Here is a 24,970-nt window from a genome sequence, read left to right as displayed (position 1 = left end):
GTCTCTGGTTTCTGGTTGATGGTTTACTGGTTTCCCTCTACTCACTATGGGGGGGAAGCAATTTATTTTGCAACTAATAGCGCTTGCTACCGTCCCGTTTCCTTAACACTTCCATCGTCCCTCTCCCCCACCGTTGCTCTTGAGCCGACACTTGAGTCATGCAACTTGAATTTATAGAAGTACATTAAACTTTTAAATGATAAATTGCTGAATATAATTTACGTTTGCCAGCCAAATGAGGGGGCGTGTTTGGGTTTAAGAGAGAGGGGGTGTCCTGGAAAAAGGGGTGCCAGGATAAGCAAAGGTTTCAAACCTACCGACGCCCCTGTTTCCTTGTTGGCTGCCTGGGTGCTCCTGCCCATGCCATACTGTCTTTCTAAGTTGACGTCGTGGCATGCTCAGTTAATAAGTCTTATGCTACTGCCTTGGGCTTACACTACACTGAGAGAAATTCTATAAATAGATACTAAAAATAGAAGTAATAACTTGTAATTGTACTACATAAACTAGCACCCGAGCACTTCCTTAAATTCTAACTTTTGAAGAGAAGAGATGGTCTTAAGACCCTAAAAAGTAGGCAATGCTTAAGGTAGGCCTGCATAAGTACCTCCTATCATATAGTTGGTAAAAAAAGAAGACTAATACCAGGTACTTGCACTACTATAACTAGCTTCCAAGAAAACTAGAGCCCGATTAAAGAGAACTGGTACTTCCAAAGACCTAAAAAGAAGGCAACTCTTGAGATAGACCTGCTCAAGTACCTCCTATCATATACTCTCCAAATATATACCCTCATAACCCCACATTTTCTTCAAGTGTGATGGGCTGGGCATGTTTTCCAGTGGGTGGCTTTTCGGCGCTGTGTAAACTGTTTAATATGCACGCAATGTCGGCGTAAATGTTTGTTGATTAGTGTGTCCTTAGTTTTTAGTGCCTTCCGATGGAACTGACGAATGCGTTTCCGTTTTACACACACACACACATACATACACCATCATAGATGGGAGAGGGAGGTGGAGGTGGACTCCCCAAGTGGGTGGCCATTTGGGTGGCTAGCTGGCAGCACTTCATATTCATGCTCATTGACAGCACGCTAACGGCATATAAATTGACGGTTTTTCGCGTGCCAGCCAGAGGAAAAGGAGCCAGGATACTCCTAAAAAGGGGTATGGATGATACAGGGGGTAGTGGAGGGTAGAGGGGAGGAGAACACTATAACAGGGATATAGCCTCTCTATCCTCTTTATGGTTTTTCTTCCTTTAGAGTTTACGTCAAAGTAGCAGCTCGTATTGTGCGAGTGTGTGCACCCCTTACTCCTTTTACCCCTTCACCCCCTCTCTGCTTTGTTCTCTTCTTGATTTTCCTTCCGCTATGTGTGTGTGTGTGTGTGAGTCCTTATTGCCTGGCATATCCTTTTGTTGTTTTTGCATTTTCATTTTCAATTACAAATGACACAAGTGCCTCACGCTCTAGTTTCCCACTGTGCGTGTGTTTGTTAGTATATGTATGTGTGTGTGTGGCTGTCAGGATAATAACAAGTACCGCAATTTGTTGTTGTTGTTGTTGTTGGCCACCCACAAGCCTACAAAATCAACAAAAATGCCACAAAACAGCCAGAGGTGAACTTAACACGTTTCTATTTCTATTTCTGTTTCGAGGTTTTTTTTTGGGTTTTCAGGACATCTAAGGGGTGTAGCCTCGACAGGATAATCCAACTGAAAGCTTGTGTAGATCTATGAACTATGCTATGTCGACTATATCTATCCTTTCAAGGACATTAATGTCTTGGCTTTCAATAAGCACACACTCGTAACTTGTTCGATCTTAGAAGGAAAAGCAAATCTCGTTTAATAATCGCTGGCTGGCTGGCTGGCAAACACCCTTCCCTAAACATCATCCTCTGGCACCCCCTCCCCGGGATCCATTCGATAAGAATTTTACGATATTATCGTTACGGGGCGGGGGGAGGGTTTAGGGGTTTGCCACTTGCCACTTACCACCACAGCTCGCAAGTCGATTATAGAAAACTTGTAATAAAATTTTCGTTAGCCGAAACCAACAAATGGAACGCAACCGCAGTAGAGAAGGGGGGAGGGGTAGGGCAGAGGGGTTCTTCCAAGAAAAGAATCCAAAAAAAAAGAAAGAGAAAAGGAGAAGAAAATACTTAAGAAAAAAAAGAAAGAAAACCGCTGGACTCTTGGAAATTGGAAACTATGAAACAAGCGACCGCAGCAATAAGAACGAAAAACTGGGCAGGAGGCAAGAGGCAGAGTGGGTGGTGCATGATGGGTGGTGGCAGGCAGACGTTGCAGCTGCGAAAATTGTGTTTATTTAACGCTGCTGCATGAGAAGGCAAAGGGTAGAGAGGAAATATAAGGCAACACAAAAAAAAGAAACGCAAAGAGAAGAAATCTGCGGGCCGTAGAGGAGCTTCTGGCAGGATGCTGCGGTTCCGCTCTTCAAGATAAAACGGATTTATGCACAAAATTCACTTCGACGAGGGACGACCAGGATGGTAAGAGGGAGGAGCAGCTGCCACATGAGCCCCCAAAAACTAAGCCCACTAAAGAACTTCAGGCCAAAAGACAGGCCAAGCCAATTCACTTAACAACTTTATTAACAACTTCATCATTGGGCTTAAACTCAACAGCATTGTCAGTTACAGGATACACGAGCGCTAAGGACACAGCCACAGATACAGATACAAATACAGATACAGATACAGATACAATTACACTCCGACATACCCGTATACTTTTTCCATTTCATTTCAATTTGTTGACGGGACGGCCTGCAAGACGTCATCTCATGGCTTTCAACGTTCCAATTTTAAACCAAAGTGGAGGAGGACCAAAAAAGGACGAAAAAGACAAGGAAGACGAGCACAATCCGGCGGCGTACGTGATTTTCCACCTTAATGCCAATTTTTAGTTGACAATCTCCGACAATTTGGCACTCTTCGAAGGCGTTCTGGCCGCCTGCCCTTTCTAGCCTAAGAGCCTCAGCTCATCACCCAACTATATCGCCCTCTATCGTCTATATCGTCTATATGTAGGGGGCTATACCCCTCTGACCTTGTCGCCATCTAACCCCTGGCTGCGCCCGACTTATCGTGCAAAGTTTTTAAGTTTCAATTCGTGTTTGGAATCCGTAATGTAGGCAGGCTTTTTTTTCTGGCAGGCTTGACTTGGTCCTTTTTTCGCTCTGATTTTCACTAGCAGGGATAACGGGGCGAGTCCTTGCCCTTAAGGATTAGCTTTTCAATTTGCCAAAATTTCGGTAGTTTTTTTTTGTAGTTTTGGCAAAGTTTTGGCTTATTATTGGGCTATATGGATTATGGAGTTTCTAGGCCTCTAAAAGAAATATAACAACAATAAACTATAACAACAACAAAAAAAACCAACAACAAAAACAAAATACAACAACAAAAAACTACAACAAAAAAATACTACAACAACAAAAATCTACAATAACAACAAAGTACAACAACAAACTATGACTACAAAAACAACAACTTACAACAACAACAAAAAAAAACAACAACAAGATACAACTACTGCAATCTACAACAAAAACCAAACACAACAACAACCACTAAGTACAACAACAATCTAAACAAAACTATAACAACAACAAACTACAACAAAAACGAACTTAAGCAACAAAAAAAAACTACAACAACAACAAACTGCAACAACAACTAAAACTACTATCAATAAAGCTTACAACAACACACACACACTTTCACGAAAAAAAAACTAATTTTTCCGATTTTTCTGGCCTGCTTAAGTGCAACCTATGAGAATCGAGGAGGAGGGCGCTGTTTTTTAATTAATTATTTTTAAAAAATTTTATTAAATAGCACCCAAATTAAAGCATTTTCTGGACCATTATCATACGCAATAAAGCGGTAAAATTATACTCTTTATTGCTATTAGACTTCGAGGAGCCCTTAAAAGTAGTCAATGGGTATATGAGTGTTTACATTTTTAGATTTTTAATTTAAAAACAAACATGTTTACATTTAAAAATTTTAAAGCAATTAAGTGGTTTTACAAACTTAGTAAGGATATATATCCTGGCAACTATAGGTCGGATTATAAAGTACAGTTATTTGAAAGATATAACCAAAATAAAAAAAAATACAAAAAGAACAAATATTTTTGAACAATTTTCCACATATTTCTACATTTTTTTGGCATCTTTGGACATGTAGTTCGATATTTTATTTCATGTTCCTGAAATATTCACTCGTGATCCTTAAATCTAGCGAATATTCTGATTTTGATTATATCTGAAATGGTAGCGAGTCCTGCGAATAAAGAGTGTGTGGGTGTGGGAGGTGTGGGAGTGCCGGGTCTGTGTAAACACCGGATTGAAACCTGTAAATGGGAAGACAATCCCTGTCTCTTTTTCGCTAAGCCTCTTATAGAAGAATCCGTCCTCCATCCGTCCAATGGAGGAACACAAATCAAGGTAATCAACATGAAATCAATCGATTTACTCTTTAGCTTTCAATTCGATTTCCCTCTTCTGTTATTCCCTTTTTGTTGACGCTTTTCTAGTGTGTGTGTGTGTGTGGGTGGATGGGTGTGTGTTTTTATTGTTTTTGTCAAGGGAAATATATAGAGCAACAAAAATGAAGGAAAAACAAAAAAAAAATAGAACGCACAATTTAAAAATGCCTTTGTTTGAAGGGTATGTGTATATGTATACATACAGGAAGGTTGTTCATCCATCGAGCCAAAGGACAATGGCACAGACATGAACATTTTCGGCGTATGGCATAAAAAAAAAAAAAAAAAAAAGCAAGAAAAAAAATGTAGTGAGAAGGGGGATAGACTCTAGTGGGGGTAGGGTGAGGGGCAAATAGAAATGCTAATAAAAAAATTCCAACATCAATCTGTGGAATTTGTGTTGAACATATGCGCCAATAATGTTCAGAACCCCTTGCCACATACAGTAGGTAGGGGAGGGGGGATAGGAGGTTGAAGGATTTTCACAGGACCTGCTGCCGCTGATGCTCCTCCTCCAGCTCCAGCTCCAGCTTCAGCTCTTGCCACGTCCTTGCCCCGATGAGGTCGATATGTTTGGTTAGCTGAATGGTGGTGATGATGTGTAAACATTTACATGACGTGCTCCAGTTTATTTTAACCTTTGATCAGGGTTTTGGCTTTAGCTTTTTGCTTTTGCTTTTTGTCTTTGCTTTCTGTGTTTTTTTTTTGTTTTTTACTTCCACCCACACTCTTGCCACCTGTCTCGATTTCCCAGAAACATAAAAAACTAAATATTTGCATTAAAAATGAGTTGTTTGTGTAGGCAGGCAGGTTAGAACTACACCAGAGAATGCCCTGGTGCCCTCTCGGTTTAAAACTCATTACAACAAAAGGGTAGCCGGAAGTGCTTTTTGGTCTTTAAAGTCTGCATAAGTAAAACGCCTTGGCTCGAAAAGCGCAAATGAAACCTCAGGCTTACAATAAATCCTGGCGGACATACCGACAAATCGACAAACTGCCAAACTGACATTCCTGCCTGGAAGCTATAGTCTAAGAATGACTCGGGGGCTAATGGGCATCGGATAAGGGGATGTGTTAGGGTTCTCAACATATGCCTACGAGCTATGGTTCTTAAATAGTTGAGATGCGAGTCTTTAAGCCTTTAGATGTGGTTTTGTTGAGGGCTTTTCAATAAAGATGACTAATGCTTTAGTAGGTGAGGGGGTTTCTTAAAAAAATATTGGTTTATAAGGTTGCGATTTCAAGATCATATTGAGAAAAGTTTCAAGACCTTATTATATAGACCTTATATCACTACCTTATTTTGGCAAAATTTACATCTGAATCTACTTCATATTCAGTAATATGAAATAGATTTCACAAAAAAGTGGATAGCTTCTTAGATTATGGCAGGTATAGGTACTATATATTGTAATAATAAAATAGAGTCATGAAGAAGTTTATTAATAATATAAGTTGTCCTTGTTAGATAGAGTTTAAAAACCTTGAACATTATACAATTTTTGGCGTGATTTTCAGCTACTCCTTCTAGTAATCTAAACAGAGATTTCATAGCTTTAAAGATTATAGATCTTATATCTTCCAATAATATAGTCATGAAGAAGGTTATAAATAATATAAGTTATCCTTCTTAGAACAATCTGAAACCCTTTCAAAATATACCTTTTTTTTGCGGGAACTTTAGTTTCCCTTTCCAGTACTCTGAAAGTGATTTCATTTATATATCATGTAGCTTCATAGATTATAGGTGTAGGATCATGTAATAATGTACTATATTTAATTATAAAAAGGTTTATAAAGACCCCAAGTTACCCTAGTCAGAAAGAACTGGAACCTTTGAAATACATACATACTATTTTTTGCGGGAATTTAAGCGTCTCCTTCTACTAAACTAAAACTTCGTAGAGCAGAATAGGACCTGTATATATCATAATAGTCTAGTCTTGAAGAAGTTTACAAAAATAATACTAGAAGTCCATATCCAAAAGGATTAAAACCCCTTGAAAACCCAAAAAAGAAACCCCCTTAGACTATCTAAAGAAACCGGATAACTCCACCCAAATGATGAAAAAAATCGCGACCTGGCGGCATGCTGGCTTTAGGCCTTTGTCTTGGACATTTGAAAAGCGGGAAAACCCTCGGGAAGCTGTGGGCTGGGGTGTCCCGGGGTGTCATCAGACCCCAAGGGGCAAAAGCCAAAAGGGAAGGGCCTAACTGGATGGATGGTTGGATGGATGATGTTGATCACATGGTAATCAGTGCGCCTCGCAACGCTTTTGCCAGCTTTTTATGCTTTTTTATTGCTTGTTTATGACATTGTCGTTGAGTTGAGACCCCTGCCTCCTTCCCTGGCCTGCCTACGCCCATGGAGTTTTGTCAACATATGCCTCCGGTATTGTTTTATGAGTGTGTGGTATGTGTGTGTGACGTAAAGGGGGGGTGGCACACACCCACAGAGAACTTTTTACGAGCGCATAATCGAAAAACTTGCCTTCCAGGGGTGTTTTTGGGGGAAGAACCGAGACTTCTGGCGGGCTTTGGAGAAGCCTAAAGTCATCTTCTTTATGTGCCACCCCCTCCCCGCCATACTGTCTGTTGTTAACAGCTGCTTTGAATACAAAAACAAAAATAATATGAGCCGAAACAAAGGCAACAACAACAATGCCAGGACAGCCGGACAACTTTTTCCCTGTTGCCCACATCCTGATGTCTGACAACAGGCGACAATTTCGCTTATACCCCGCCCCACCCCCTGCTGACAGCCTTGACCCGTCGCCCTCTCCCCCAGCCGTTTAAGCCGCAACAGCCGCCTTTTGGCCTGGCTAATTGTGTGCGCGACTTTTTGATTTCGCATTTGTCTCTCGTCTCTTTTCTTGGCCAAACATGGCCAGTCTTTATCAAAGAGGGGTAGTATACTTAAGTATTTCCAACCTCATAAAGTGTATATATCTATAAACCCACTCTGAATCCATATAGGCTACTTTTTGGATACATTTTAGCCAATATTTGGGTTATTCTTGTTGGATTTAAAAACTGAACACCACTTTGGATTAGAGACTTAATTGCCCTTTGATTTGCATCAAAACATGCGAAACTGAAAGCAACAAAAATGTTTGCCATTTTTTGGCAAAAATTATGAGGGTAACCCTTCGAAAAATTGAAAAAATTGGCTCAAAAATTTTATTGCCAGGTTTTTACTCATATATCCATTGCTTAGTTTTAAGGGCTCCTCGAAGTCTAATAGCAATAAAGAGTACAATTTTACGGTTTTATTGCGTATGAAAATGGTCCGGAAGATGCTTTAATTTGGGTGCTATTTAATAGAATTTTTAAAAAATAATTAATTAAAAAACAGCGCCCTCCTCCTCGATTCTCATAGGTTGCACTTAAGCAGGCCCCAAAAATCGAAAAATTAGTTTTTTTTTTTTTTTGTGAAAGTGTGTATGTGTTGTTGTAAGCTTTGGTGGTTGTTGTTTTTTTGTTGTTGTTATCATGACCCCCCTAGGGTTCCCCTAGGAAAAATTGAAAAAAATTGGCTCACAAATTTTGCTGCCAGGTTTTTATTGGGAATGAAGCTACTCGGTTCTGATTTCGGAAAGGTATAACATTTATAAATCTTTCCACTTGTAGCTGAGTTATGAACATTTTTCCTTAAAAAAATTTTAAAAAATTAAGCTACGTTTTTCAATTATTTTCATTCGCCCAAAATTTAAGTTGAACTATTTCGCAGTCGACTCTTAAACGGAATACCATATTAGAATCAGTGCTTAAATCCGCTTCGATCTGCATCAAAAAATAAGAAATACCAAGCAACAAAATTTGCCATTTTTTGACAAAATCATAAGGGTACCCATTGGAAAAATTGGGTCAAAATTTTTGTTGGTTGGTTATTATTGAGAATAAAGTTACTCGGAGTTCTGATTTCGGAAAGGTATAACATTTTTAGATCTGCCAATTAATAGCCGAGTTACAACTATTTTTCCATTTGAAAATTATGCATTTTTTTCCTAAAAAAAATAATAAATTATGTTTCAGTTGCACTAATGGTAAATTTTTTTTTTCAGGACGTTACCGATATGGAAGAACACGAGGCCGATAAAATGACGTTTGATGTCCCGCCGCAACTGGATCTGGAAATTTCCTAATTTTAAGATTTTAAGATATATTGTATTTTGTTTTCTGCGTGGAGGTTTTGTCCAAAAAGGGCAGACTCCAAATATATTGTACCTTCCGTTTGGTGTTTTCTTTCCGCGCGACTGTATGTAGCTCTACACAGAGGAATACGGCATTATCCTATGCGGATTTACATAAATTTTTTGTTTTAATATTGAATTATCACTTGGTCCGTACAGTCGCGCGCACAATTTTTTAAAACGAAATAAAAGTATTTTTTTTTTTTGTTTACATTTTTACACCAACATACCCTGGGGTCACGCTCGATTTTTTTTTTTTTTTGAAATCAGAACGACATACTAATTAAACTGGGGTTTGCAAAAAGTATGTCGTTTTAAAATTAGAGCAACATACCGAAAACGAGGCCAATTTTGGAGGTATGTCGTTTTAAATTTAGAGCGACATACCTGAAAAAGAAGTCAACTTTGGGGTATGTCGTTCTAATTTTCAAACGGTTTAATTGGTATGTCGCTCTAATTAAAAAAAAAAAAAATCGAGCGTGACCCCAGGGTAAGTTGGTGTAAATTTTTCCAAAAAAAATAAATTTTATTTCGTTTTAAAAATTCTGCGCGCGACTGTAGGAGCCAAATGATAATACATCCATACAGGACAGTTAATTATAAAATAAAAAGATTTCATATAAATCTGCATTAAAAACTCCGCAAAGGATACTGAAGCTAAAAGAAAATATGTTTTGTACAAATCCGCATAGGATAGTGAGGTTATTCTACTCTCTGGAGCTACATACAGTCGCGCGGAAAGAAAACACCAAAAGAAAGGTATAATTTATTTGGAGCCCGCCCTTTTTGGACATGGCCTCAAAGAAGAAAAAATTAAATACAATAAGTTACTTAGAAATAAAAAACAAATTCACTAAAAAATAGGTCATAAATAATTCTTCCAGATCTGATTCTTCCAGTTAATATCTACGAGAAGTGCTGGATTTGTCCTTGTCCATGAAGATTCTGCAATTCTGCAAGAAAGAAACAGAGTTAATGAAAGTTTAATAACGTTTTTATTATGTCTAATTTTCAAAAGATTTTCAAGTTTTATAATAAATTAAATAATATATAAATTCTTAAAGAGCTGGTAAAGAGTTCTACGTTTTCCTTACAGACATACACCATATATCTGTTAGATTTTTGATTGGTATCTGTAATTTAACACCGCTCGAGACTGCCACTAGCAATTGCCATAATTTGTGGCCGGGCTTGGGTATCAACATTGCAACAAAATCCGGCAAAAAGCAGCTGCAACACGAGTTGCAACTTTATTAGCTTTGACAGCCAACTGAAAAGTGGGGGGCGACAAGCGTCGAGCAAAACTTTTGCTCATCGTCTCATATTTATCATATTTAATTAGTAAACCGAGTGTTGCAGTGCAACAAAATATGGCCAGTGCAGAGGGAATCTTTTTGCAAACCCCCCATACACTCCCCCTTTTTAACGCTTTATCCGCTCTCTTCACCCTACCGCCGTCTCTTCATTCCGGCCACATCTGTACTTTGTTAGTCAGCCAAATTTACTTGGCTGTTATAAAGTAATTTTCGACACTGCCAAACAAGAAACAAGTCAACAATGTTGGTGTACTTGTTCTACACAGGGAGAAATATATTAAAATTAATAAATATTATAAATATTTATAAAGTTAGACCATCGTAGAGATGACTTTACAGATGAATTAAATTCAAAATCAATCTTAAATTTCTACAAAAAGATATAGTATTTCTTTGCGTGTTGTTGTCTTTAGGCACGCATGTGGGGTCAGGTCATGACCCCCTCAGACTGGTGTTTGTTGTCAACAAATATTTGTCGCTGTATTGCATTATTAGTTTGTACGAGTTATGAAAAGTAAAATAATTGCACGCACTGAGGACCAACTTCTGGGAAAGCGTAGAAGAAGGGGGCCCTGGCCTGGTCAGTCATTTCTTTTCGCCGACACACGTATTGCTATCTCTTGATTGCTACAAAAACCAAAAAAAAAAACCAAAAAAAATCAAATAAAATAAAAGTAAAGAAGCCAAAAGTTGAACAAGTGTCGGCCAAGTTGACCTCCCATTCGCATTTTCTCGTCATTTTTGCCTTGAAATTGGAAAAGCGGAAAAATGTCCTTGTCATGGAGCAGGGGAGCAGGGTAGCAGAGAGGAGCTACCAGATAAGTTAGGGCTCCCCAGATAGTAATTATCAGTAGATTGTTGTTGGTCAGCCGAAAGTTTGACAAGTTTTGTAATCGGTTTTTGCCATTTTGATTTCATTTATTGTACATGACAGTGGCGGATGGTCCAGGGGGTTCTAATCCAAAGATCCTCAACACCAAGTAATCAGTGGGTATCTCCATGTTGACAAAATCATAACCCAACTAATGACCAAACACAAACATTAACTGCTCTATTCAAATGAAAAATTCTGTAATATACTTCATTCTGGGCCAAGAAGAGCTGAGAGCTAAAAGCTAAAAGCCAAGACAGACGATGAATAAATTTTTCGGCCACCGAACTGGCCAATATCCGGCGCCGACATTGTCCAATTGGGGGCGTGGGTTCCCAGGAGACACACACCATTGGCCGCACGCCCCTAGTCTCACACTGGTGCCCCTTCCCAGGGACGGCCATGGACTATTGCTGAAGGAAATATTGAATAGTCGTCGTCGTTGGTTGTCGTTGTCTGGATCTGGAGATCTGGACTGGAGAAAAGGGCCAGGCTAGGGCCAGGCCAGCAGCCATATCATCAGACATGTTTATGCCCCGCCCTCTATCACGCACATACTGATATCTGTGTGTGTGTGTGTGTGTGTGTGTGGATGTCCTGTGTGTTTGGGGATGTGTGTGTGTTAAAGGAAATGAAAAATTCTTAGTAAAATTCCCATCATCCCTTATTGTGCTCTGGGGCATTTTGCTTCCAATTTTTTTTTTGTTGTTGTTGTTGTTGTTATTCCTTTTCTATTCTTTTTCTTGGTGGAAGCCCCCCCTTTTTTGGTCCTGCTGGATATATTTTTTAAGAAAGTATATGTGTGTGTGTGTGTGACAATAAACACACAATATGTAATAAAATCGGACGCGTTATAGAAATCGCCCCGGGCCATATCAACTATGATGATGACTACTACTAGCATATATAGGAATCACACACAGGACACAAAAGCTAAACAACGAAGAGAATCCTTGCGAGAGGATAAAATTGTGAATTTAATTCACAAAGAATGCAATAAAGTGTAAACCAATTTATTATTTTTATTTAGTTCCCTAATAATTCCAATATTTGTTCATCATTTGAGAACTGCAAGACTTCAGGAAGCACAAAGAATAAATCCTTTGAATCCGGGATTAATTGTGATGGAAATGAATATTGAATTGTGGCCAAGAGGTCCACCAATGTGGGCCAATAATAAGCCATTCGGTTAATCCACTATTGTGATTGTGATTGTGATTGTGTAAGCCAAAGTCGGTTTTTCTTGGCCCGAAAACTAGCAATTCAAGCAATTAAGCTGGCATAATTGAATTCCGTCCCGCCCTCCAGTATTTTGCTTGTTTGCTTTTGGCCAAGTTGTTGGCCTTTTTGGACAAACTAATTAAAATAGCAAGCGATTTAAGTGTGTTTGTGTGTGTATCCCCAGAAAAGTTTTTGGTCAAACGCAGAAACCAGAAAACCAGCTTTGAAATCTTCAACTGCAACACATCTGAGGAGTAAAGTCAAATAAACTTGAACGCATCCTAGACATCCTTATCCTTATCCTTATCCCATCCATCCCCCCTTCACTGGAAGGACAATACAAACAAACAACCAAATGGCAAATAAATAAATATTAAGTATTTGCATTCTCGGCCCAAAGGATATAAAAGGATATAGGTATGTAGAGACATGTGTGAGAGATGTCTAGTCCATCTGGCTGATTGATATAGCAGGCAGTCCGATGGAGCAGGAAGTGGCCTGCAGTCCAGAAATTGGTTCTGTCTTTATTTTATTTACGGCTGCAATTGATGCAAGTATCCTGGCTTTATAATTCCCATTTAATTTTGAAGGAAAATAAGGCAGAAGACTCTCAGAAGGCAGGACTCTCTTTAAAAATAAATACTTTTCCTTACAGCTTAGATGGATCATCTTGGACCAGACCAGACCTAGCCAAGCCAAGCCTACCACAACCGCTCCATTTACCCAAAGTTGGCTAATTCAATTACCGCAAAACACAGGGGGCGTCAGGGGGGCGTACTGGGCGTGGCAGGCACTTGCCCCCCCAAAGGCAAGAACAACAAAAGTGCAGCCTGTTTAGAATAGCAATTAAGGAGCAAGCAAGCGCAAGAGCCAAGTTCTGGTGACAAGCTCTCCTCTCGGCAGCCTCGACACCTCCCAAAAGCCAACCCATCCCACCCACCCCCAAGAAATGTGCGTGCACGTGCCACCAAATGGGGCAAGCAGGGGGAGAAGGTCAACTTTGGAGGCACGCGTCCTGCAGGACTCTCTCGAACCTGGCGTGGCAAAAGCTGTGTGACCACAATTTCGATTTCATTGAGCCAACTTTTGGGCCGCCCGCCTTGGGCCTTGATCCTTTTTGGCCATCAATCGGAAAACAGGTCTCTCGCCCGTCTGGCCGAGGCCTGATCCGAAAGAACAGATAATTGGGGGCTTATCCTTGAAGGAAAATGAAATGAAGTGGTAATGAAAGGGCTGTGTAATCTGCCAGAACCACCATCCACCCCACTCCCACCGGCGATTGTCCAAAGCGTCTACCATCTAGCACTTATCCAGGTGTCCTGCAGCGGAATCCTTGCACCCTACCTACCCCCCCCAGTTTTCTGAATACATATTCAACATTCGGAATAATTGATGCTTGTTTGCCAGTTTGCCGGCCAAAACCCAGGCTCTGTTGACCATTCGACAGTCCATCCATCCATCCATCCAGCTAGCCATCCATCCATCCATTCGGCAATATCTACACCCCTGGCTGGCAAGCATTTGCTTCATTACCCCCCTTGGTTCAGACGGAATTTGTACTGCAATGCCACCTGGCAGTGGTGGTGGTAGTGGTGCACTGCAACAAACCATCGAAGGATAATCGTTATAGGCCCATGTCCTTGCATCCTTTTTCCTTCCAGTGCAGGCCAACTGGCTCGCATTGAAAGATGCTTTTGATAATTTACAGCTCTGCTGATTGCACTTTCCTGCTGCCACATGGTTACCTCCTGGCAGCAGTATCCAGGATGCTCGTCCAGCCTCTGCTCCTGCCCCTGCTCATCACCCTCCTTCTTATGGCTCCGGAATCATCATTATGGTCATTATAATCGGCGGGCGCGGTAAACACATCATCGAAATTGGCCTCCATACTCCATATAATCCTGAGTATCCAGCCTATAGCCGCTCTCACGCTGGCCTGCAGCGCAATCATCATCGGCAGACAGCCATCCCGGCATCCCGGCCAGAGAGAGATCCAGCAGAGACACCGCCAGCCACCGTCTATGAATTAATTCAGCATTAATTTGCTTTAATTGCCAAGAGCTGTTGGGAGCCAGAAAACAAAAAAAAAAGAAAAGAAACCAACTTTAACGGCCACTTCCGCTTAATTTCAGGCGCGGGTCTGTGTAAACATAACCATGACATTTAGCGTTATACGGGAGTTTATGCATCCTGCAGGATGTTCTCCCCAGACCAGACCATCCTACACCAGTCTAGGCCCAGGGAAAGTTTCTCGTTGCCTTTGCTGGCGGGGTCGCACACCATTTAAGGCCACACTCGGTTGCGCCAGGATTCAGTTACCAGCCAGGCTGCCGTTATCCATTATCCGTTAGTTTTGCGCATTTCCGGTCCATGCGATTTCAGTGACGACGGCACCGCAGGACACACAGTTTCATTTAATATTCATACCCGGTACTTGTAGAGGTTCTAACTTTTCTTCAAATATTTTTTTTAAAATTATTTGAAAATCAATCTCATGCCTTTTGTGACCCCTGACCCCCTTAATGCCCAGCCAAAGCCACTGGTGACCTCCATGTGGACCCGAACCCCAAAAACACACACAATTGCTGCTGAATTTTCAATGCGCTCTGGAGAGTGTGGAAAACCGAAACAGAAATCGTAGTAGTATATACTCTATATGCTAATATATATACTATATATATAGTGGCAGATGCTTGCTGTGCCAGAGAACTGTGCCATGTAGTCTGTGCAGAAATCAGGCGCAATTGCACTTTTAATTAAATTTGTAAACAGGTTTCCGTTTTATTGGAGCTGTTGCCCTTGGCTCCAAATACTTGTAACGAAAGCAACTGCCCTCCGATCGGATATATGCTTGGAACAGATATATATCAGGCAGAGGGTGGAGGGTGGTAGGTTAACAAAGACCGAGGCAACGCCGAGGCTGTCTCGTCCTTCGTCCTTTCTACTTTCTCGCCTTTCTCTCTCTCGGAAAGGCAACAAACCAGCATTAACACCATCAAAGTTGGTAAACAGAGATACAGCACGTATCTAATAAAAGGCCACAACGTGATGCCATGGTGTCGTGGTCGCGGGAGGATGGCGGATGCTAGGATGCCAGGATGCCGGAATGCCAGAATGGCGGATACGGATGACGCCCAGTCCGACGGAGATGCGTTCCAGATGTCGCCAGTCTAGCAGACCGCCAGTCACCGAGTTCCGGAAAAATCACGGAAATGCACAGAGAATGCATGGATATTAGTCCTTTACTTTATGAAAGTTATGAAATTTTCAATATTTTGGATCTAAAATAGGTCTTCAACTAATTAACAGAAAACCCCATGGATGGTCACTAGTTTTGGGGGAATTTCTGGGGGTGATTTCCCGAACTTGTAATATTTTCATGCGTTTCGCTGAAACAAAGCCGAAAGCCGAAAGCCAAAAGGATGCGAAACGAAGGCGACGAAAGGATGCCAAGAGGGTCGCATCCTTCTGACAAACTGAGACTGAGACTTGGAGACAGAGAGGTTGCTCCTTTCAGCGCTTTTGCCAGTTGATATCCTGCTTAAGGATGCGCTCAAGTACTTTCAAGTCACTTGGCAGCTGCTTAAGTTAACTTTTACTTTGCTTTGTCAGCGGAAAGGACGAACGAACCAGACACGGATTGAGGGAGGGGTTGGGGCAGGGGCAGGACTTCCAAAAAAGGAGCGCTTCCAACCGAGGTGGGAAGGATTGTGCCAAGAATGTGTTTCAATGCTGAAAAGGGGAGGGGGGGTCTTAGGTCGACAACGGGCATACCTTTTCACCTTCTCTCTTCCTAGCCCCTCCCTCCCTTGGGCCACCCTCCCCCTTGCCTCTGGTTGTTGCCGCCTGTTGCCCTGGCTGCACTTGACTCAAGTGGCCTTCTCGACTGCTTCAAAGCGACAAAAGTGTCGCCGCAACTGTTGCGGTTGTAGCTGCAGCAAGCCAGAGAGTTTGGCTTCCATCCATACACACACACACACACAGAGACAAACAAACAAACACACACACACACACACACATACACTTAGTGAGGACCTGGCTTGCCGCCAGGACAACAAGAGAAACAACACCAACGAGACCAAAGCAAATCTATTGGCTGCGTTGGTAAGACGTTTTCCAAAAACACTCAAAGAAATCAGAGATCTGGAAGGTTATTTGGTTTTTTGAGGTTTATTTTTAAAAATAGTCTTAGTTAGGGGGGGCTTTTTTTATTGAAATTACCATGAAAGTAGATGAAACTGTCCATATGTATGTATTTAGGGAATGAGATAAGGAAAATACTACTATCCTCAGTTATAACTCATTAGAACTTGTGGAAAAATACGAAAAACCGGTAAAGAAATCTTAAGTCTGGAAATTGATTGCACTTTTAAAGCTATGGTTTTCAACTAGTCTTAGTTATTTGAGTGACCTTTATGAAAATTACTATAAAAAGTGTTGAATCTTTAAACGAATTATAGAATGTCGAGAATTCATAGGTATTAGAGATCCTTAGTCTAGAAATCTCAAGAAAAAGTATACAACCAACATAAAAGAAATCCTAAATCTGAAAAGCTCTTTTTTGTCAAAGATTCCTTTTGAGATCTAGGTTATATTTTATATTTGGTATATTTGGAAACTACTCTTTATTAATTTAGTCTACAGTTTAGTTAATAAAGTCACTCTAAAAGAACTAAAACTTTCCATTTTTAATTATTTATAAAAGGGTTAAAAGAAAATATTCATCAATATTCATTCAATTCAATAAAATAATTCATCAAAAATGAAGAAAACTCATTAAAAAGTACAACAAAAATTATAGAAATCCTAACTCGGTATTTTATTTTGTACGTTAAATTTATAAGAAGTCTCATTAAACAGAGTTATTTTTATTGAAATTACTCTAAAAAGTCCTGAAACTCTCCATATGCATGTATTTGGAAAGGAAATGGGAAATTAATGGGAAAATTAATTAATTATTCATTAATTTATTATTTGGAAATTAATGGGATAAGAAAAGTTCTAACTGCCACTAATTATAACTGAAGAATACTCATATAATATTACAAAACAGCCCTATGAAGTCTACAAACTGGAAAACTTTAATAGAATATTTACTAAAAATCCCTTTTAAGAGCTATATTCTTAATTCAGACTTTATTTACTGATTTAAGTTCCTAAAATCCCCTTTAAAAGTTTCAAGACCTACAGCCCTTAGGTTTTCAAGAAAACCCAATCCCAACACAAAATAGGTATAGTACTACTAATCACAAGTAATAATACCAAAACCCACCTTAAATCTTTAGAAACCTTTATTTATTTCCAAGCTACAAGTTCCAAACAAAAGTTAGTGTAAACATATTAGAAAATTTCAATAGCCTCCTCCCCCCCTTGAGGAAAGTTGGCTCGAAAACGACTCGAAGATTTGCAAATCAAAAGTTTAGGCCCCGACGACTAGGGCGATGGCGAGTGGAACGTTCCTCTAGCTAAATAGATTTCGAGGCAGAAACAAAAAGCCAAAACCAACATATGTATGCGCCATGCAAATTGGAGAAAAAAAAAAAAGAAAGGAAAGCCAACCATTCCGTGGCCAACTTGTTTGTTCAGTTCAGCTCTGCTCGTCCAATTCATTTCTCGTTTCTTGTCGTGCAATTTCCGTTTCCGCTTCGGTGGCTACAACGCCCCCTTAGGTCCTCATGGTCCTCATGGTCCTCATCCTGGTACTGGTTGTTAACCCACCTATGTATGGTATGGTTGGGAGTAGTATTCCCCTTGCTGGTACACACGCGCCGATTCATTCGCAAAACACTTGACATTGTTTTGCAAGTTATTTTCGCATTGTTTGATTTCACTTTTAAATTTCGTTTCGTCTGCTTGCTCAGACACGGAGGTAAATACGGGTAATGCGCCAACTCGGAGCTCAGCTTGGCTTATCCTTCGTGGGCACGGGATACAGGGCCTCATCCTTATCCCTACCCACTACTCTACCTTATCCCTCCACCGGCATTTGTGTTTGGATTTGTTATAAACATTTTAGTGGAATTACTTTTAGTTGAAGTTGGTGTCTTCGTCTCCGCCTCCATCTCGCTCTTCTGGCTTATCCTTAATGCCACGAAAGGACTTTAAACTTGCATCCTCATCCTGAATTGTTTCAATTTTTTTGATCAATAAATACTAATGCGAGAATATTTGTCATTTTAATGAAATTCTGAGCTTCAGAGTGGGAGGCAGGCATGTCCTGGTCCAAGGATTAAACGAATTTCTGGCAAAGTGACAACCACAACAAGCAATTTATGAACGAACATTTGCTAGATTGGAGAGTGCTGATGGAAAAACTCTGAAGCGATGAAAAATTCATACGGAAAATAGGATAATAGCCAAGGTCTTCAACTGACTGGATGACTAGCTGGCAGGGCAATTGAAATTCCTTGCACAGATCCAGATGGCGGCTTTAAGAGATGGTCCTGATGGTGATGGTGATGGTGCTGCAATGGCAACTGCATCGGCAAACTGCACCACCCGGAGCGTTGTGGTTGAGCCAAAGGTTAAGTTAAGCTCCGTTTGAGTTGAGCTCCACACTCTCTGAACTCTCTACTCCACACTCCTCACTTCCATTTCCCATTTCTGCTAGTGCCAGTAGTGCTACTACTCCCATGTCCCAGTTCCCATACCCATTCCCATTCCCATTCCCACTCCCATTCCCATTTTCCTCATTTCATTTCGTTACGTTTCGTTTCGGTTGCGGTTCTGTTCCGGGTTACGGGTTACGGGTAACAGGTTACGGGTTGGGGTTTCGGGTTTTTGGTTATCCATTCCCGTAGCCAGTCCCTCATCCTCCTCCACTGCTCCTGGCTCTGCTCCTTTAGAGACTTTTTCTCCTGCCTTGCCTTGCGTGCCGCGGAATGCAGAAACCCAATACACTTCACCGCGCTCCACTCTCCAAATCTGCCACTTCCTTCCTTTGCCTTTCTGGCCTGAAATACCAGGACATGCTTAGGACCAGACTAGGCATCCTGAATCCAGAATCGGTTAACTGCCTTCCGATACATCACTTGAAGATCGCCTTTGAGGACACCTGGCCTGATGCGGTGGTGACTGCAGCCACCGAATCGTCTCGTTGCTGCACGAACACTGTGCCACAAAAGGCGGCAGCCCCGATACCGACCGACGTCGACGAACCAAGGCGCCACGAGCCCCAACGAGCCAATTGGACGAGGCGGCGGCTCCTTCTTAGCAACATGTTGCTGGCAACATTTCCTGGTAAAGCCACCACCCGGCAACACTCGACCAGCCAGTTCGAAGGATTCTCCTGATCGAGAATATATAGTATATTCCGAGAGCCAAGACTAGTTCTGAGCCTCTTCTCGGGTCAGGTCACGTCCTTCAATTCTCAGCCATAAGGATGCAAATAAGCTAACGGAATTATGAAAGCCAACGAAGGGGGGAGGGACCTCGGCGAAACTTTCGTCACCCACTCAGAGGACTAGAGACTGCGTTCGAGGTTAATTTCAGTTTCTTATTGCAGTTAATTAAGTGAAACTTGAGTTGCCGTCATCGCGAGATGCACAAAAAACAGAGAAAAACTTTCCAAGAAAAAAAAAAAAGAGAAAAAAATTAAGGTCGCTTTTAATTTATGCAGAGTCTTTCCATGTCAAAGCGACGACAATCAGCCGACAATCCCAACAAGGACAATCAGGCTCTGTGCTCCTTTCTCCGGCGGGCGGCATAATTGCGAAAATTACAATTCATTGCTTTTAAATACTTGGCATCCCTCTGTTTTCAGACAAGGACTCTCACACATAGTTATCTTCTAAAAAAAAAGAAAGTAAACCGAAAATCCTCATTCCTTCCCACAACCCATTATCCTGTTGAATCTTTTGGGCATTCTGCTTTAAGATGCAAAGAGAATGAAACCTGGCAGGGTCTGTCATCATCTGGCCGGGATCTCCCCCGGGGAGTCCGGCAGACAGGACTGTGATTGCGCCAAGGACATAAAGTATGCAACACCCGAAGCACGAGCCTGTGCTCATTGAATCCGCAACAAGGACATGCATGAAGGGACGCAGGGCGCAGGGCACAGGGACTAGGACTAGCTGCTATAATCATCATAATGGCAAATTTTATATAATAATAAAATATTTCGTGTCCAAACTAACAAACTTTTCAATGTCTCTGAGTGTGTGTGTCGGCAGAAGGTGGGAGTGGAAGGATGTCTGTCCTTATTTTCAATACACGAAGCGTACGTGCATTTCCCATCAAAAAAAAAAGGAAAGAAAGAAAACAAACACAGGGGTGGAGGGAGGGTGAGCTTTAAGAAAATCCTTTTTCGGGACAATCCACAGTCATCCCCCCAACCAAGCTAACGAAACCATTTTGGATCCGTATCCGTCTGGCCATTTCATAGACGGCGTGACAATGGCCCGTTTCCAAATCAATCGTCTGCGTGACCCTCCTGCGTCCTGCGTCCTGCGTCCGGCGACCTGCGACCTGCCCCCTCTGACCTCCAGCCAGGCTTCACACGCCTTTTCAACACACCGCCTTTGTGCGCTGCATGCAAAATTAGCCGAGAGGCCGCCACGACGGGCGGACGATAGGAAATGAAATGCTTTCGGAGGGGAGGTGGACCTTGGAGTTTGCTGGTAGGGTTTCCTGGAACTAGAACCGAAACTGGATCGGATCTCTGCACCTCTGACCCCTACTAGCCTCCACCACCGACTCCCCCTCTGCTTCTTCCTTCCAACACCCCACATTATATATACACCATATCCATTTCCGTTTCCGGCACTCAGCAGCAATCGCCTTCGATTCAGTGCGTGCCTTTCTAAAAAAAAAAAAAAAAGTCGATATCGATACATCGATATCCACGGCAAGAAATCGAAATTGAATAAAATCTGAATCCGAAATCATGAAAAATATTTAAAGGTTTAAAAAAAAAAGAAGCTTGAAGGTATTATAATGGTCTACAGGCATTTTTCCAAGATAGCTTCCAAAAATATAAATAAATTTGTTACTTATTAATTATCGATAGTATCGGCAAAAAAAAAAGAATAAGAAAAATCAGACCCAAGTGAAAAATATTTAAGAAGGTTTAAGACGAAATTGAGGCTTTGCAAAAACTAGAATGTCAATTAGATTCGACTGTTAAATCGCTCTCAAAAACATGATGGAGCTAATATTAATACATTATCGATAGTATCGGCAAAAAAAAAAAGAATAAGAAAAATCAGACCCAAGTGAAAAATATTTAAAAATGTTTAAGACGAAATTGAGGCTCTGAAAAAACTAGAGTGCCAATTAGATTCGACTGTTAAATCGCTCTCAAAAACATGATGGAGCTAATATTAATACATTATCGATAGTATCGGCAAAAAAAAAAAGAATAAGAAAAATCAGACTCAAGTGAAGAGTATTTAAAGGTTTATGAAGAAACCGAGGCTCTAAAAAACCTAGAATTTTAGTTGATATTCCAAAAAAAATCAGCAGCAACCACCTGGGCATCGATGAGCATAAAAGACTTGGGCCTTAAAGTGGTTTAAATAAAATAATATAAAATAAGAACAATAATAAGAAAATAAGAACACAAGTAACCATTCCAAAGGAAAAGAAAAGATAAGTACCCAAGATGGAAGAAACTTTTCTCTTACAGCGTTGACATTATAATCCAAAGAAAAATAAAAATAAGACCCAAATAAAATCATTAAAGACCAAATAAATCAGACCCAAAGAACCCTGAAGAATTTTTTTAAAAAAACCAGGATTCCATCGGAAGAGCTTCAGGAGCAGTTCTATAGTATAGGAATGGTATTTAAGGGGGTAATCCCTAAAAAGAAACATTTTAAAAGAATTTTTCAAAATAAATGAGAAAATCAGATGCCGTCTTTCGAACCCGAACTACAATGGCACTATCGAAAAATGATCGCTCGAAATTGGTTCTACATTCCATATATATGAATTAACAAAAAATAATAATTAAATAAATAAAATCAGGATTTCAGAAGAGGCCCATGGTTAAAGAGCATTTTTTAATAAAAAAAAAAAATAATATTTAAAATAAAATAAATTAGAAAATCAGGATGAGAATGGAGAGGAGGTCTGGTTGGGTCGAGCTCCTCCGCCAGACTGAATTTCTTGAGACCGAGGCACTGGTATTTAAGTCTTAAGATTTCACAGGGTGACCCTGTGATTTCACCCATTCACAGGGTGACCCACTTGACAAAGAGTGACCAGCCTCCTTAAAAAACCAAACAAAACATGTAAAAATGTTTGAAGTTAGTCTAAAAATACATAGGTGTCTTTGTAACCCAATTATCTTTTAGACTAGCATTTTCTTCAGGAAATAAACTCAATACCTGATGAACTCGCGCTTGCAATTTGTTTGAAAGGCAGCCGCGCTTGTGTTTGCCCCAAACAGTTGCATTGTCAGCGATTCTGCAAAGCACACAACCACAGCCGCCACTTGAGTTAATTAGCATTAAATTAGGTGCACCACGCCTCCCACAGGTAGCCGCCTGCGCAGACCCCAAACTGACCATTTTCCACGCACATTGGCCTAATTGACCAGTCCACCTGCCCACCCACCGTCTTAAGGAATACAAACATTGGTATTTGAATTTTGTTACACAATTGTATTACGATATCTAATCACTATCCAAACATGCAAAAGGTACGTCAAAATACACGAGGATGGGCTACCAAATGAAAATTCCAAAAGCTTCGTTCTTCTTTGGGATTTTGATTCCTGCGGCTATTTCCTGACTCTGCTCTCGACCCTGAAGACTGCAAATTTTGCCATAAACTAGGAAATAGATGGGAGATATGCGAGTTGAGGGAAAAATCCTTTGCGAAAGTTGTCAAGGTCTCACCTCCAAAAATATTTAAAAGAAAATGCACGCATACAAATCGAATTTGGTCACACTTCGTCGGGAAATTGGAAAAATACACTACGTCTGGCGAATTTGAAAAATGGCACGTCCGGGAAATTTGAAAAATACACTTCGTCTGGTAATTTGAAAAATGGCACGTTTGCCAAGAATGGTCCGTCTAGGGTCTCGCATGCTTGCGCACCGCCTTATTATCTTTCTTCGCGCCATTATCCCGACGCCAAGATCGCGGTTCTCGGTTGTCTTCGCTGTGGCTCTCTTGCGGCTCAATTCTAACAATGGGATCTTCCTTCTTCGCCTGATTCTTCGCCTGATTCTTCGCCTTAAGAACTGCGGCCTCATGAGCCTTGAGCTTGGCAGCCACTCGTCTCAAAGTTCTGTGGGGGATTCAAGGTGAGGACCGGAACCCAGATGCCCTATAGCGTTACCTACCCACTGGCGTGAAGCTTGGGCTTGGGCTTCGCCGTTGTACGCCCGCCAATCACCTTTTTGGCGCTAACCTTCGTTTTGAGCTTCTTGGCTGGGGCTTCGTCGGCCCGGGCAGGTATGAAAGTAACCGAGTCAGGCTCAGGCTCACGCTCACGCTCCAAGTTCCTCGGTCTAGCGACCGGCCTGCGAGTGATTCTGCGTCTGGGTGCAGGCGATGTCGAAAGGCGAATCACCTCTGGAGGTTCGTTCCCCTTAGGAAGGGAAAGCGGGTCTTCAGGTTCTGGAGTTGGTTCCTTAGCAGTTTGGGAAGCTGGAAGGAAGCACAAATGATGGGCAGAAGAACCAGCTGGGAGAACATCCAACAAACCATTCAAGCAACGCTTTGGGCGCTTGGCCCTTTTGGGCTTCGAAGGACGTTTGGCAACGCACTTCCGCGTTGTGGTCTTGCGGGGCTTGGATTTCAAAGCCTTCTTCTTCTGCGGAGCGGCACAGGCCTTCTGTGTCTTCCGCTTCTTCGCAAGCGGCTTCCGGCAGGAGCGACCAACTTTGGAATGGGGACCGCTTTTAAAAGCACGCACTAGCGGATGACGTTTCTTCGCGACCGTTTTGCGTTTCGGGCATTTTGAAACGGTTCGCTTCTTACTAGATACGCGGGGGGTTGGCATTGTTGCGGACGATTGAGCCACCGGATCGAATTTGAAAAATATGCCGAAAAATTGTTTGAGTCGCGGGAATATAAAATCTTTCATGAGTGCAAAATATTTTACTTCTACTACAACCTAATCGTTCGAATGTCGGATGTAAACTGAGCCTATACAATGTAGCTCCTGTCGGCCTTAAATGAAAGCATTGACAGTTGAGAGTCATGGCCTACTTGTTTCAGTTAAGGGGGATTATTTTTTGTAAAATCAAAGAAATCAAATATTTTTTCTATTTTGCATTTACGGATAAATATATTTTGTAGTTTCACTTTCCCAAAACCTGAGTCGAAATCTCTTAAATTACAAAAGTTATCGGACGTTTGGTGGACCAGTGTCGAGCATTTTTCTCGAACCCATGATTTTCAAGTTGGTGGAAGTCCTTCAGGTCACAAAAATTCAGCAATCCTCATGAAATGTTCCTCAGTTCCTTTTTTCTTCCTTGGCACCAAAATCTTTTATAAATATTTTTGATTGAAAAAAATAAAAATAAAATAAATAACGAGAAAATGGGGAAAAATGAATTTTTTCTAAAGCTCATAATTTTTCCTTTTTTTTAAGTTTTTTTTTGTTTTGGTACCACGGATGGGGAAAAATTTAAAAACTAAAGACATATTCGTCTTTGGCAGTTCAGATTTTTTTCTTGAAGGTCTCAAGACTTCCCCTATGATGACCCACTATCCCTCCTCATTTGAATCACCACCAAAAAATAATGTTTTTTCAATAAACCGTATTTTACAGTTGGCTGAAATTTTATTTTCATACCAATCATACTTTTTAAATTTTTTAACAAAAATTGTAGAAACACGAAAGCCAACGTTGATATACCCTTGCAGTTAAAACCGGCCGATCCTTATGAGAATAA

General features: G+C 41.0%; 1 protein-coding gene and 2 long non-coding RNA genes across 3 annotated transcripts in view; 1 reads left to right on the top strand and 2 right to left on the bottom strand.

Annotated features, from left to right (window-relative positions):
- Window positions 1-8,638, top strand: part of LOC108129026 (uncharacterized) — a 59,699-nt gene extending 51,061 nt beyond the window's left edge. Inside the window, exon 4 of the long non-coding RNA XR_011442897.1 lies at window positions 8,583-8,638. This is a non-coding gene — a long non-coding RNA (uncharacterized lncRNA). The remainder of the gene's footprint in view (window positions 1-8,582) is intronic.
- A 553-nt stretch (window positions 8,639-9,191) lies between these two features.
- Window positions 9,192-24,970, bottom strand: part of LOC138926393 (uncharacterized) — a 42,354-nt gene continuing 26,575 nt past the window's right edge. Inside the window, exon 3 of the long non-coding RNA XR_011442899.1 lies at window positions 9,192-9,664. This is a non-coding gene — a long non-coding RNA (uncharacterized lncRNA). The remainder of the gene's footprint in view (window positions 9,665-24,970) is intronic.
- Window positions 22,703-24,221, bottom strand: LOC122321048 (serine/arginine repetitive matrix protein 1-like). The gene is made up of 4 exons (XM_070280127.1): window positions 23,775-24,221; window positions 23,411-23,717; window positions 22,961-23,355; window positions 22,703-22,893 (listed from the first exon to the last, which is right to left on the bottom strand). The coding sequence occupies exons 1-3, from the start codon at window positions 24,154-24,156 to the stop codon at window positions 23,139-23,141; spliced, it is 906 nt and encodes a 301-aa protein (XP_070136228.1). The 5' UTR covers window positions 24,157-24,221; the 3' UTR covers window positions 22,703-22,893; window positions 22,961-23,138.

The sequence above is a fragment of the Drosophila bipectinata genome, chromosome XL (genome assembly GCF_030179905.1).
Source record: "Drosophila bipectinata strain 14024-0381.07 chromosome XL, DbipHiC1v2, whole genome shotgun sequence".
NCBI lineage: Eukaryota > Metazoa > Arthropoda > Insecta > Diptera > Drosophilidae > Drosophila > Drosophila bipectinata.
The sequence above is the reverse complement of the archived record's forward strand: the minus strand, read 5'-3'. Positions and strand labels throughout refer to the sequence as shown.

Excerpts from the sequence above, each read along its gene's own strand:
- LOC122321048 (XM_070280127.1), bottom strand. The coding sequence starts at position 24,156 with ATGAAAGATTTTATATTCCCGCGACTCAAACAATTTTTCGGCATATTT. Across the intron at positions 23,718-23,774 it reads CCCAAAGCGTTGCTTGAATG|CTTCCCAAACTGCTAAGGAA; the intron begins GTTTGTTGGATG and ends GCTTCCTTCCAG. Across the intron at positions 23,356-23,410 it reads CCCAAGCTTCACGCCAGTGG|AACTTTGAGACGAGTGGCTG; the intron begins GTAGGTAACGCT and ends AATCCCCCACAG.